Consider the following 15,109-nt stretch of genomic DNA (forward strand, 5'->3'; position numbering starts at 1 on the left):
GGTTTCTCTGTGTGACGGTACGGGGCTATGTTCGTGCCAATGGCATCGGTAACTTAAACATCTGTGAAGGCACCATTAATGGTCAAAGGTACATACAGGTTTTGGAGAAACATGCTGCCATCCAAGCAATGTCTTATTCAGGGACGCCCCTGCTTATTTTAGCAGGACAACGGCAAAACACATTCTGCAAGTATTAGTACTACGACTTCTTGGCTTCTAATACCACATGACCTCCAGAAGACGTGTATGAGTTCACAATAAAGGCCAACAATTGCCTCGTTTTTTTTCCCAGAGCATTCACCGCTGATTGCAGAAGGTGCTGCTTGCAAGGCAAATTAAAGATTTTTTGCCAACGGTTCAAGTGTGATTGCTATCGACAGATCTAATAGGTACATGTTTCAGGCAAAATAAATAAATAAATCCAGCCAATGTGTTGCTGCTGTATCCAGGACCGCAGTCATCTTCATTTAAAAGACCGATTGAGCCATTTCCATGCCTTTTATTGATCTTGTGGCTTGTTGAGCAATATCTTTTAGGGAATGGTTTTTTGTTTGTTTGCTTGTTTTTTTGTCAGGTACACTCAGATTTGTATGTTTTCTTTCTCTGCATCCTTAATTCCTCATATAACGCTGTGGGGTTGTTTTCTTAAATATAACACACAAGGTAGCTCTATTAGAGCAGACAAAACAAAGCAGCAAACTCTGTAGAGTACAATTTGCACTGGTAATGAGTTCAAACAAGAAAGTGTTGCCCTGGTGCTTGTTAGAAACACCCCTTTGAGGAAATCGGCTCTTGCTTGTCTGGCTTTGGTTTTCATTCATATATAAGGGAGAGAAAACATGTTACCTTTGGGCCGCCTACTCCTTTTTTTCTCTTTATTTATCTAGGATTATTCACAAAATAGTGGGAGGGTTTCTAACTGAATGCCATTTTAATTTGGAAAATGACTGGGTGGACTCGTAGGCTGCGGTGCTCAAAATTATTGTTATTAATTGCACTCTAGCTTGCACGAAATGACCTTTTTGCATAACTATTGTTAACCAGTATTTCACACAACCAGACATATTCAGGTCCTCGGGGACTCTGTGTGTTATTTGCACAACTATCTTTTGATCAGCAATGCTCACTGACTGCCCTGTATTCTGAACCCATGTGTTTGTCTTGATTCAGGAATTCTTAACATATATTTTGTCAAAGTGGCATGTTTACTGTAGTTCTAGAACGACTGAAACCAACATTACTTGGCCAATATTGATTCTGAAGAGTTATCTTCTTGCCAATGTTTGTGTTTAAATGCCATATAGATTATCAATAGAAGCAAATGGCTCACTCGTTTTTTTAATTGCACTTTCTTATGTGTGAGACTCACTTGTTTTTTTTAATTGCACTCTTATGTGTGAGCTAATTGATGTGACTCAGTCAAGAGGAAAACAATAACCAAGATGAACAAGAACTCATACCAAGTGAAACAACATCAAGACATCACAGATTTTTTTTCTCATCTATTCTACTGTAGTCCAGTAAGATTGTCAGACAAAATAGTTCACATGAAAGCCAATCAGCCCGTGTGTATTTCTGAATAACGCCAGTGAGGCTTGCAGCCTTTTGATGGGAGCAATCACCGTGGGAATGTGCCAGTTCATCACGTCAAGAGCTGAAACTGCTCAGTTGGGCGGCCATCAGGCAATCAGTTCATGCTGTAGACGAAATGCTTCCATCTGTTTCGTGGTGTCTTGACGTCGCATTCAACCTGCTGGACGTGTGCCATTTATGACTGCTTGCGCCTGAGAGACACCTGATGGATGGCTCACAGCTTCCTTTCTCGACCAAAGTTTTCCAACTTTTACTGAGCCAAGACTCACTTCGAAAAACGGCACCACCAGACGCAATGTTGCAAAAGTTATGTTGAAAGTCGTCTCACGTAATTTACACATTTACATGACTTATGCAATAAGAGTAGTTGAACACAAGGCTGCTGTTTATTCTGTTGGGGGAACGGCAGCAGGTTACTTTTACTTTCTGCCTTTTCGCAGAAGACAGAATAGATAAACGAATGAAGTCATATTACAGTGATGGCTTGAGGAAACCGACTTGCACGTTTTTGAGCTTCAAGTAATCACCGGGACAATGTTTTGCTTTGATTTGTCGGTGCAAATTTGAGATGCCAGCGCAGTTATAATGGCAGTTAATACACTTCACCTCACTTCACGACCAGCAGCAGCAACTCATCAAAAACGCTTCAGGTTGTTCAAGTTTACGGTCACACTAAACGTAAAACAAAGAGAATGACATGTTGTGTATTTAAAAATTTCGCAAAGTCTGCTAAATTGAATGCTAACAAACAATGCAAAACGTCGCCGACGTGCTAGAAGAATGCATGTTTTAATATAAATGGCGTAGCAACACATTTAGACAGATAATATAAAGGCAATCCAAAATAATACTCACACATTCATAATCCTTTGTGGAATATATCAATTACAGCATTTTACTGAGTCACCTATAACAGCAGAAACAGAAGAGGGCCACTCTCCTTCGTTTGAGTCTGCATGACTATACAGTATTATACTGTCACCTAGTGGCCTGTATGAAATATTTTTCTGGGATGGCATTTCCATTCATTTCAGTGGGGAAAGCTTATGTCAAGTCAAGTCAAGTCAAGTCAAGTCAACAGTATTTATAGAGCACTTTCAAACAGCCATCGCTGCATACAAAATGTGGGATATAAGTGGCTTCAGTTGCAAGCAGGGTCATTGAATTAAATAGTCATATTTCAAGGCACCACTGTATGTGTAGTAGGTTTTCAGATCAATTAAGTGAATTCATATAATTTCCCGGCGGTCCACTGGTTAGCGTGTTGACCTCACAGTGCAGAGGTTGTGGGTTCGATCCCGGCTCCGGCCTTCCTGTGTGGAGTTTGCATGTTCTCCCCGGGCCTGCGTGATTTTTCTCCGGGCACTCCGGTTTCCTCCCACATTCCAAAAATCATGCATGGCAGGCTGATTGGATACTCTAAATTGTCCCTAGATGTGAGTGTGAGAGCGGATGGTCGTTCGTCTCTGCGTGCCCTGCGATTGGCTGGCAACTGGTTCAGGGTGTCCCCTGCCTACTGCCCGAAGATGGCTGGGATAGGCTCCAGCATCCCCCGTGACCTCTGTCGGATCGGAAAATGGATGGATATCATTTCCCACAGCTCATAGTGGTTGGGTATAACTGTGGGCTGGTTATACGCAAGGGCAAGATGGGCAACCCACAAAAGAACTTGCCCCCTCAAATCAAATCCGAACAAGCTCCTCCATCTTGTGTCCTAGGAAATCTATTGTCTGCAGTGAGAGCTTCATCGTTTGAAGCTGTCTTTCACGTGGAACACCTAAACTGGACAGGGCTTGCAGTGGAAGCCTAACAAAGTGCAACCCCTCTTTTGGGGATTGGACACTGATTACAAGCCAGTCCCACAACAACAAAAAGAGGGGGGGAATAACATTGTGTCATTACATTTAGTTATTTAATAACTGGATCTTTGGTGAGTAGAGCAACTAAACAGAAGAACAACGTGACTTGTTTCACAAATCCCTTTATTTCACTCAGTAGAGGGTCACAGTTCACATCATATTATAAAAATACACAATACAGTATTCACATTTGCAATGTGACAACCATGGGAACACTTTACATGGCAATATTATGATGCCAAGTCTCACATTCTCAATGCAACGCAGAGATAAAGCAGCAGATATCACAGATAATTGTATTGAAGAACAGAACATCAATAAAATGTATATTTAAACTCTTCTTTATACAAAACTGAGTCTATATACTGTACATCGATGAATTTGTATTTACATACACACGTTTGGAATAATCACAATGGATAATACAGTATACAAAGATGTTTGAAAGGGATACACTGTGTTTCTTTAGTTTATGTATCCTGTTAGACAAATACTGAATAAACTAGTTGATGCACACATGTTCAATACCATTATTAAATGTACTTTTGACACTGATTTTAAAATTGTCTTTACCTTTTGTCTTTTAGTGCATTGGGTTTTTTAAGAGTGTCCTTTTTTTTTGTATTTTAAGTGTGACTTAGCTGTGACGTTTCAGAAAAAAAATTCCACCCATTTCTGAACCTTACTTTTTCAAAATCAGAAATATTACAACATATACGAGTGTTATATTATTATGATGAAACCCTGATGCGCAAGACAAAAAAAATGAGGGCAGATTCGGTTTCGGCACAAAAACAATCGAGAAAAATTTACTTGCATCTCTGGTTAAAACAATTTGTAAAAAATAAATAAATAGTTGACGAGTGGAGTATATGAGTTCGCATTAAACAACAGTAAATATAAACATCAAACAAGAGTAATGTAGTGAACTCAAGTAAAATTATCGCACACGACAACATGTTTCTCCGTCATATGTTTACTCACTTAACGCTGCATGAAATGTTGATTTTCAGTCGTTTTACCCGTTTCAAATATCTTCCTTGGCACAGGCCTTTTTGGAATATTCTGGCCGGAATATTGTATCATCATAAGGGTAGAAATTACAAAAGTATTATATTTACAATTTAAGTCGAATTGATGCTGTAAAATGATCATTCAACATTTTTTTTTCCTTTCTGGATTTCTTACATTCACATGTTGCAAGATTATGGTATCGCACACCCAACTAAAACTGCTCCACTTTCTCCACCTTCCGCTCCTCCATTTGCAGCGACGACCACCATACATGCAACACTCCCCGAGACAGTCTCAACATCAACATCTGGTGCCTTCTCAGAGGGTCGCACTTCTGCTGCTTCACCCGACTGAACAAGACACTGCATTGGCTACCAGAAGTAGCACCAACACCACCTAAGTACTCATTTACTGTATACAAACAATTGTAATAATTTGTCATGTCTTTAAGTGTTTGTATTTTGCAGCTATGTGCATAGCTGTTAATAAGCTTTGAAGAGGTGGTCATGATGAGGGAGGCAGGATGCTGTGTCACAGGTTCTTCCTTTGTCGTCAGTACGAGTTTCTGGATAGGGAGAAAACAAACACAACAAAACACACTTGGAAACATGAACGAATTTCAATATGTGATCAAGGCTGATGAGAAATCAATCTTCATTTGCTTACCAAGAATACAGATTTGTAAAGCATCTTCCAAAGGTATTGATCTCTTGATAAGTTAAAAAACGTTTTAAGATGATGTTTAGTGATAGCTTTCCATAGGTAGGTAATTTATAAATATCTTTGGGGCATATCAAATACTCATGTTTTTTCACACTTTGGGACAGGGCTCATGACATTGGGTGACTATTCAGAACTATAGGCCGGTGCTGTAATAACCTCTGGTGGTTGTTTGCTTCAGCAGGGCGAGGAGGACATCTGTTCGTATTCAGGACACTTGAGGAGGGCGGGGTAGTTGGAGGAGTTCATCTGGAGAGAAGCCTCGGAGGAGATGGACGAGGGGCTGCGGCCGCGGCTAGCCCAAGCATCCGGATGGAGGAACTGGCCCGAGTAGTCGGAGCAATTGCTGAGGCGAGGCCGGTAGAAGCCCTGGTGGGGCCGGTACATCTCCTCCGCTGTGTAGCGCTTCATAAACAGGTACACGGACATCACGCCGGCCGTCTGCAATGGAAAATCGCGTGTTAGAAAAAGAACCACAATCCGTACTAGTGACAAATTCAGGAGTATTGGCCTTTTTGGCACATCAGATGGAGGCTTTCATGGAATTCACTTGTTGTTGTTGTTGATGCTGTTGGTTATTTCCGCCAGAGGTCGCCCACAACACGTCACTCGCATAACTTGATCGGCACAGTTTTTAAGCAAGACGGCCTTCCTGACCCAATCCATCCATTTTCATTTATTTTTTTTTAATCCTTTGAGAGCACTGGCTGGGAATCCACAGCGTCAGTATAAAAGGCGGCAGCATGGACCGCCCCAGTGCTTTATATTAAAATCCTTATCTGGCCATTGTGTAAGTTTATAGCTTCACCACTAGAGTGTGCTATGATTGCATCACAGAGACATTTTGAAGCAATGTACAGACAAAAATAGTCAATTTTTCCATGTACACTGTATGCTTTGAATGACAATTAGAAATCTTAAAAGATTGCCTGTACAAGTTTAGGTTTCTTTACAGTGACATCAAAAGGGATTATTTCCATTACGCTAATTCCAAACAGAAAACGTAATGCTAACCAAGAAGTATGTTTAAGATAAGAGATTTTATCGGATGTCGTTGCTAAATGCTTCAGTGCAGTCGGTGACCGGTTAGTTGAGAAGAAAAGGTGCAATGTATTGTTTCCCCTGCTGGCATCAAATATAATATTTCAAGAATGTTGGGGAGCAAATTACAAAATGGTCAAGGTAAAATAGTATTTTAGAGACTAACTTAAGACTCGGGGACATGAAAGAAAAAAACAATGTTTTGTGGAGCTGGATCCAAAGTAGAAGCTTTGCTGCAATGGGACATGTTTGCACTACCTCAGTGAGGAGGAAAGAGATGGCAGCAAAGGCAAACGACCATCCGTACTTATAGCTGAAGTAGGCCTCATTGCTTTTGGTCCTATTCAACATTTCATCATTGATGTTTGAGATGTACAACACCAGACCAACCACCAGGGACAGACCTATGGCACAGAAACAACACATTAGTGTTCTACTGCCACCGTTTTTACTCTGAATCTACAGGAGAAAGTATCATTCATGAGAAACAGAAGTAGATTTAATGAGGACAAAGAAAAACATTGATTACTCTAACAATTAACACGTTAGGGATTTGCAGCTGACATTCAGTGAAAGGCAGACGACATCCTGGACTGGTCAGCAGTCAATCACAGGGGACATATAGACATGGACAAACATTCACACTAATTGCACACACTCACTGACTGGGAACTGTTCACACACAAAGACAACAATTTTCTCAGTGTTATATTTAGGCTTGGCCACTTTATATAGCACTTCGCCTGTTAAGGGTTACAGGAAAGTCTATCCCCGTTGTGAGACGTACAGGAAGTACTTATTTTTATTTGGCATCAAATCCTACGAAATGAGAACATGCTCCCACATATGGGGCTCTATTTTCATAGACAGGCACAGGTGTGCTCAGTGTAATAACTGGTACATCTTCATTTTCGTTTCCGAGGCAAGTCTAGTTTACCATGTTTGGGAATTTGGAAGACCGTGCTGCACCTTTCAGGGCCCTGCCCGTGACGTACCTGACAATTATATTAGACCAGATAAAAGCAGGTCTAAGTTGTGGCGCAGATGGGCTAACACAATTTGGGTGGATTGTTTTGAGTCACAGGCCGAAAGACTATCAGCTCCTTGGATGTGTGTGGTGGATGTCATCGTATGGGGGTGAAAGCCGATCTCCAGGAGCCCACGTCAAAGTGGCCAACGTTACGACATCCACAAGTGCAAACTCCACCTATTCGTAAAGTTACAATGCAGTGTGCTAGACTCGCATTGGGCCCGAAAACAGGGCCCATGGTGTCCCTCTGTGAGTAGAAGCCCAAAGGAGTACCTGATAAGATGAAGAAGATCCCCGAAACAAAGGCCAGGATGGTGCGATGTGGTCGAATATGGCCAATGTTGCTGAGCACAAAACCAATGAACATAAAGAAGAGGCTGACCAGTGGGAAAGGTGTGGCCGAACGGATCATCTCTATAACGAAACAGAAATGAAGATTTTTTTTTTTTAACCAAGCAAGTCACAACCGGTGGTTTTCCATTACAAGTATTGTTTGGCATAAATTTTAAGTTTACATGTCAAAATGTAGTTTGACCCTCCTACTGAGAGCAAATGGCACTCAAAATCAAAAAGGCTCAGTCATTCTTGGAAGCTTCATACGCCGTGTTGAGTTAAACGTGCAGTTTTGTGCACAAAGACCTCACCATTAAAGTGCTTGTATCCAAATAATTTGGTCTCAATGTAAAGTGCATGCCAACCCATCAAAATGCAAATACACAACCAAGCACATCGTTTGCCCTTCAGGATCTAACACTTGGCTACGAGCGGCCTTGCCACCTAATTGTGTAAACACGACAAGTTTTTAAAAGCTTGACAAGATGTACTTACTCAGGACACTGACAGTGGTCTCTGAAGTCATTTGGACTTTAGTGGGCATCACATATTCAATGGTAAAACAGCGACCTTTCTCTTCCCCTAGAAGGAAGAAGAGGCAGACAATCAGCTTGGCTTGTACACACCTAAGTCATTATTGTTATGATTAAGCATATCCATCACTGCTACGGTGCACAATATTTCATGATCATTTATTTTGTTATTTATTGTGTTGTGGCTAATCTTTGCATGGGTGCGTTAGCTCTTTGCTGATTTGTGGCCCTTGTTCACAACTTGGCTGAGCGATCAATGCAGGGGAGAGTGACCCCAATTAGCAACTAGTTTCAGGTGTGCCCCCACTTGCAAATAATAACTATCGGTGTTCAAAAGGGCTTGATTGTGGTCAGTAAACAGGGGGGCCGTCGTCAATGTCAGTATTGGTGGCTTTGTCCTGTCCTGTCCTGTCCCGTCGTGTCATGTTTGTCAGCTCCAATCCCTTGTGTGTCCTAGGTACCATTGCCTCTCGATTAGTGCAGACAAATTAGTTCCTCGCCATAGCCATCATCCATCAGGTTCATTTGTATGTTGTGAATTTCGGCATAATTCGTTTTGGTTCATTCATCCATCCATCCATTTTCTGATCCGCTTATCCTCACAAGGGTCGCGGGGCATGCTGGAGCCTATCCCAGATGTCTTCGGGCAGTAGCCTGGGGACACACTGAACTGGTTGCCAGTCAACTGCAGGGCGGACATTGCCGAACAACCATCCGCACTCACACTCACACCAAGGGACGAATAAGAGTTCTATTCACCTATGGTGCATGTTTTTGGAATGTGGGAGAACATGCAAACTCCACACAGGAAGGGCGGGGCCTGCGATTGAACCCCGCACCTCTGCACTGTGAGGTGGACATGCTAACCAGTCGCCCACCAGGCCGGCCGTTTTGGTTCATTCATTTCCAGTATTTATTCAGGCTGCACTGAGGCAGTGGGAATTCGGGAGTGTATACTCCAACCACCTCCTGTTGTGTGGTGCCCCCCACCCCCTACTAGTACAGTACTTGCTTGTCCCCCGCTGTGATAGTACTCGCTTGCCCCCCTCTCACCCCCATGGTGATAGTAGTCACTTGTACCCCCCCCCCCAAAAAAAGTTTCAATACCATGTTGAAGATGGCTAAAAAGACTCCCAAGGTGTCTCTGAGTAAACATTCTTTCCTTGTCCTCCAAGTACAATGAAAGCAAACAAAGACCCCATGCAACGTCATTCATGTTCCCCGTTGTAACTGTGGCATGTGATCATGTCCAGCGATTATTTGTAGGTCAAACACAGTGCAAACGCAGCAGTTAAGTGGACAATAAGGCCACTCAATTGCCCTTAAAACACAGTGGCCCATTAAATAGCCTGCCGTGTATTGTGTTGTGTATCAGGAAAAGGTGTTATGTCATCATCACACTGTATGACCTGCCTGCATCCAGTACTTGCAGTCATGACATGAGGCTCAGCGCAGTTGTAGCATGACGAGAACAAATTACCAGGAACTCACGAAACCCAGAGCTCAAAGTTCTTTGTCTTGTTGATGGAAAAAAGACTAGTATCTTATTTATATACCAATATTTACGCTCCTAGCAATGTTGCACATTCACAACCTTAACAGTAAAAGCAGTAAAAAGTAAACATTTAGCGGCACGCTTGAGTATGAGGCAAAACTTCTTGAAAAAACATGCTGAGTGAGTGGAAAGTGCTTTTAACAGTCACACAGACATAATTGCTGCCTCTTTTTCCACCTTATGTGTGAAAGTAACAGCACGCGCTGCCACTCTATGGAGTAGCTTTCAACGGTCTCGGTTGATGTCACCATGTGACCACAGTTGCTATATAGTCAGCTACAGAGCATCGCAAGAGTGTGTTGACGTCTAAGTGGAGCAGCAGACTCCTCTTCAAGCTGCTAGTTGGACACACAATGGTCAAGTGACTGCAACATCACAATACAGAGAGTCACAGCTTTTGTGTGTTTTTCGCACGTCGCATTTCTCTGTAACGTAGCAACTAGATGTGGAGAGAAAGCTTGAAATAGAATGAAATCTTGTTTTTTTTTAGAAAAAAACACATGGTGATATTTTCTTACATGAAGACTAAGGATAAAATGATGTCCTATGAATGATTTTCCTAAATTTATACCTGTGACTTGCTTCACTTTAAGTCATATTTACTTCATGTGATTTTTTTCACCATGGAAACATTCAGTGGATTTCATATTTATGTTTGGATAGCAAAATACTTTTGGGTGAAACCCTGCACTTTTGAGGGGGAAAGATCTGTAGTATTAAGAACATATAAGGTTAAAAACAATGTTTCATAGACTGACAATAATAGAAACATCTTACTTACATACATACATTAATACTTCCATGCGTTGCTCCATCACAGAATGCTGTTATCATGATATTTGAGTAGAATTTGATATGAAAATCAATTACTGTTTATATCAAATTATTTCTCTCTCTTTGGCAGTGAAACAAAAGTACACTTTTAACATTATGAATGTAAAGCTATTGCTATTCATGTCAAACTATTGCATTTTATTTGTAAAATGTTTTAATACTTTATGTCCCACCACTTTTGAGATGCCAGCAGTGCAGTGTGGTAATAAAAACGGACCTAAAAAAAAAGTACTCAAGTAAGAGTAGAGTGGACTTGTGGCTCAGTTCACTTATTTGCAGATTTTTTTCCCTCAATGTTTTTATAAATACTTTTGTTTTGATTTGTTTTTGTGTGTTTAATTTGGGGAGGGGGAGTAAATTTTTTTGTGGAAGAATTTTGGGGGTATTATACACAAATGTTGATTATTCGTCCACAAATGGCAGCGCTCCACTGTACTATTACTTTATAGTATGACTCAAGTTCGAGTAATTACTTCAGCAAGAGTAAGTACCCAGTGGGAAAAAATGTGCTTGAGAAAAAAACCATTTGACGACTTATGTTGAAATGTTGTCATCTTGTTTCACAGCCCATTTGGGTCTTGTCCAAATCAGGTTTCTTAAATGGAATGAGTGACGGGACATGAGATTGACACTGGTACAGTGTCAAAATGTTTCAACACTCACATATATGTACATGGCGATCATTAGACAGAGACAAGACAAGTGTATGACTAAATGTATTGTGATTATTTTGGAATACAAATAAATTTAATCACTTTGAGGACTGTAGCGGCTGTGACTCTCGTTGACCACCAGATTTGCTCTATTTTATAAGGCTTTGACTCCTTCTCCAAATCAAGATGGCAAAGGCCTTCTTCTTCACAAGGCTTCATCAGCCCACCTGGCATCACTTGAAAGATGAAATGAAGTCAAATGTCGCCACTGGTGAAAAAGCATCCGAGGAGTTCTGCACGTACCAGCCAGGAAACAAACCCTCCAGAGGCCAGAGTGGAGGGACATGCGTATCTCAGTGCTCTGGTTGAGTGGAAGGATGATGCCTTCCTCCAGGTAGAGCCAGTAATCGGTGCTTACGGCGATGCCCAACAGGCCCAGGCCGCAAACAGCGAACACGCTGCTCAGCAACGTCAGCGCCTTCCTGCCACATAGGCTCATGCCACAGCCTCAAGAGCAAAGGGGCGCCGCCAGCAGAAAGGGAAACTGGGAGAAGACAGAGAGAAATACAAAAAGGTTGATTTAGTAAAAGATGAGGCAAATCAACAGTAAGGAAAGTGCCTGTGTGATAAGAAGATTATAACAGGTTGGAAACAAAAATAACAACAACTCCACTTTTGCACAGAGCATTAAAATCCAGCATTGCAGATTGTGTACATAACGCGCCAGTTTATGAACTTCAAAACAATGAGTTTTTCCATATGTTAACCGGCCCCACATTTGGCAGCAGCTCGAGCGCTGGGGAGCTTGGCACAGGATTTGGTGTTGAAAAGAATTGATTTTACATAATGAGCGCTCAGCGTGCTGCAGTATTAGGCGCTCACTGTGAAACTGGAAAGATGCAAAGTATTTACATGAAAGGATTTTAAACTCTTCAATTCTTCTTGGGCTTTTCTTTCCACCGAATGTGGCAAAAAAGTAAGTACTTCAAACGGTTCTTTAATGCCGACATGTAATATGTCCCTCTTCACTTGTCATACAGTGACACACCACGACAATTTAAAACCATATTGTAGGAATCTAAATGTCACCTAATGTGCAAAAACTGTGATCACGGGACTGGTCACCAAAAACATCTTACTTATGCTTACATCACCCTCCGAAAATATTTGAATGATCACCCAAGTATTAGGGATTTTAACGGGGTGCTGGCCAACGACTCATCCGCAAGTGGAGAGCTTGCAGTTTACCGACCAATCTCATGCACTCCGACAGATAACCTCCTTCTCTCGGTCAGTTATGACTCTGAGCAGATTGCTGAGGTGACACGCCTGACGCTTCGGTGGAGAGCAATGTTCATGTGTGACAATTATTGCTCAAACAAAGTATTCTTGCAAAGAACTTTGCTTTGGACATTGCATTTACTGTTTGTATTAGTTATACTGTACGTTGTACTTTGTAAAATGATTTTTACTCCATTTCCTTCTACTCATTTGTTTTAAACTCATTGTGTTGTTTTGGTATTTCTCAAAGTTCATAAATCGAGATGTTCTTAGGGCAGCACGGCGGACACCTGGTTAGCACGGCGGCCTCACAGTGCAGAGGTGCAGGGTTTGATTCCGGCTCTGGCCTTCCTGTGTGGAATTTGCATGTTCTCCTCGTGCCTGCTTGGGTTTTCTCCCACGTTCCAAAAACATGTATTCGACAACATGTAATAGAACACTCGAAATTGCCCCTCGTGTGAGTGTGAGCGTGGATGGTTGTTCGTATATGTGTGTCCAGCGATTGGCTGGCAACGAGTTGAGGGTGTCCCCCTGCCTACTGCCCGAAGACCGCTGGGATAGGCTCCAGCATGCCCCGCAACCCTTGTGAGGATAAAGCGGATCAGACGATGGATGGATGGATGGATGTGAAAGGTAAGGTACTGAGCCCTCGTCAGAGCATCTGTTTTTGGGTAAAATATGTTTGTTATTTGCACCCCACTCATACGGACTGTGATGCCAGCACGTAATACTGAAGATAAAAGTGGAGCGCAACAAGAAAACCCTCAGTCTGCTCCAGGAGCCGAACTTGCTGTCATATTTTGCTTTCGAGATGGCGACTTTTAAACCTTTAATGTATCTTAGTTATATTTTTTGTATTTTTAATGTATTGAGGAATCTGACCTGGCACCATTTCTTGACTGTCAAGATGGCACTTCTGATTAAAAATATCTGATTTTTATCCAACACCAGTCAGAATCTAAACATGCATGTGCTTTGCGATGCATGTTGGCCCACTTAGAAGAGCTGGACGAGCCCTTCTGCAAATGTAGTCCCTGGGTGACCTCAGAGTGGACAGGCAACAAACGCAACGCAAGATGGCCACAGAGGAACATGAGGACAGCCGCATGAGAATGCAAAGAAAATACCAGCAGCTTGAAGAAAAAAAACATGCCAATGAAGGAGAAAAAATATGCTGAGACATGACAAGACTTTAATATGACATTCATCCTCATTTCAGTCCTGGTGGGAAACACCTTTCTGAGATGTCAACACAACACAGAGCAAATCACATCAATGCCTGTCTCATCGCAACAAGTCGCCTGTCATTCACCATCACACCAGATGCGAATGCCGCAAAAAGCCCTGACAGTTCTCCGAAAGTGTTTATGCTGCTGTTGCAAACACACACAACGACCGCCTCACACACACTGCTGTTTGGATATCTACTCGAGCACTTTTTGTCTGGCCAGCACGTTGAGAAATGGCGGTCAGCCAAGAGAGGCTGTTCGCTGCGCACTGCTAAAACAAAGAAATCAAGACATATGCGGTATGTCTGTGAACATAACTTGAACATTTGTTGACTAATATTGGTAGGTTTACAACTACTAAAATGATTGAAACGAAGTATTTTATTGAATGGCTTACTTAAGAGCTGCTATGTCCTCTTGGCCAAAGTACAGTTTGCTGTCCATAGTGCTGAAACGTCAATAAACCTGTTATAAGTCATTGCTTCAGTTGTTTTTAGCCATTCGGTTTTATTTAATCTAAACGTGTGACAACTGATTTTGTACTTAAAGTCAGCTTACAAAGCAATTCAGCTCAATATGGTGACATCCACTACAAAATCTGTATCACACAAATAGTGCTCAGATTTGATTGACAAGGTCAGCCGTATGAATGCATCGCCAAATCTTTTATTGAGGTTTTAGTTGGCAGTGGAGTAGAACTGTCATGAATTATACGGAGAGTAGACAGTACAGTACTACGTTACTTAACATACAAGTCAAACCATACTAGGACAGCTGTAACATGAGTTATTGTTAATTTTTTTTTATCTTTTTGATAATATCTATCAACAATTATATATCGGTAGTTTCAATTTTTGATGCACAATCAATACCAACCACAGAGGTCTCGATTATAAAATAGGCACGCAACTTAACTTCATATTATTCCTCATATGTGGAAAAATGTACATTGTCTCGCTGTCTAATGATTCTAAAGTTATGTTGACGGCAAAAAAAACAAAAAACGTAAAGCTTGAGGCGCAATAATCACAGCAGCCACCACCGTGACATTTAGAGAGCAAAATAAACATTTAGCATCATTCAACACTCCGTGCAAACACATTGGTAGTTGTTCAAACATGCGAACCCTTCTCAGTGCGGAGGAAGACGACGAATAACACAGCAGTGTTGTTCAAATGCATGACATAAGTGTACGATCAAACAAAGCCACAGTAAGATGACATCGATCGGAAAATGCTCTTACCTTCACCGAGGAAAGTCGTTGAAGAAAAGGCTACTCGTCTACTTTGTTGTTCTTGTGCGTTTTGTTTGTTGTCTCCTTGTTGTTTTTGCGCGTAGTCTTCACTTTGGAGCCGAGCACAGCTGTGAGCACTTCAGGCTCGTGCACGTCTACTTGCTCGACAAAAGGGAGCGCGCGTCGCACGTGCCAGCCGA

At 41.8% G+C, this 15,109-nt stretch overlaps 1 protein-coding gene across 1 annotated transcript; it reads right to left on the minus strand.

Moving 5' to 3' along the window:
* Window positions 1–3,558: 3,558 nt before the first annotated feature.
* On the minus strand, window positions 3,559–15,109 carry LOC147200349 (voltage-dependent calcium channel gamma-5 subunit). The gene is made up of 7 exons (XM_086121179.1): window positions 14,919–15,109; window positions 11,469–11,709; window positions 8,086–8,172; window positions 7,531–7,671; window positions 6,486–6,631; window positions 5,346–5,627; window positions 3,559–5,031 (listed from the first exon to the last, which is right to left on the minus strand). The coding sequence occupies exons 2-6, from the start codon at window positions 11,662–11,664 to the stop codon at window positions 5,364–5,366; spliced, it is 834 nt and encodes a 277-aa protein (XP_085977305.1). The 5' UTR covers window positions 11,665–11,709; window positions 14,919–15,109; the 3' UTR covers window positions 3,559–5,031; window positions 5,346–5,363.

Source organism: Hippocampus guttulatus, chromosome 9 (assembly GCF_054856545.1).
Source record: "Hippocampus guttulatus isolate MCC_2025c chromosome 9, RoL_Hgut_1.0, whole genome shotgun sequence".
NCBI classification, from domain to species: domain Eukaryota; kingdom Metazoa; phylum Chordata; class Actinopteri; order Syngnathiformes; family Syngnathidae; genus Hippocampus; species Hippocampus guttulatus.

Coding starts and splice junctions, on each gene's coding strand:
- LOC147200349 (XM_086121179.1), bottom strand. CDS start 11,664: ATGAGCCTATGTGGCAGGAAGGCGCTGACGTTGCTGAGCAGCGTGTTC. Junction 7,672..8,085: donor GACCACTGTCAGTGTCCTGA/GTAAGTACATCT, acceptor GTTTCGTTATAG/AGATGATCCGTTCGGCCACA. Junction 5,628..6,485: donor TCTCTTTCCTCCTCACTGAG/GTAGTGCAAACA, acceptor TTTCCATTGCAG/ACGGCCGGCGTGATGTCCGT.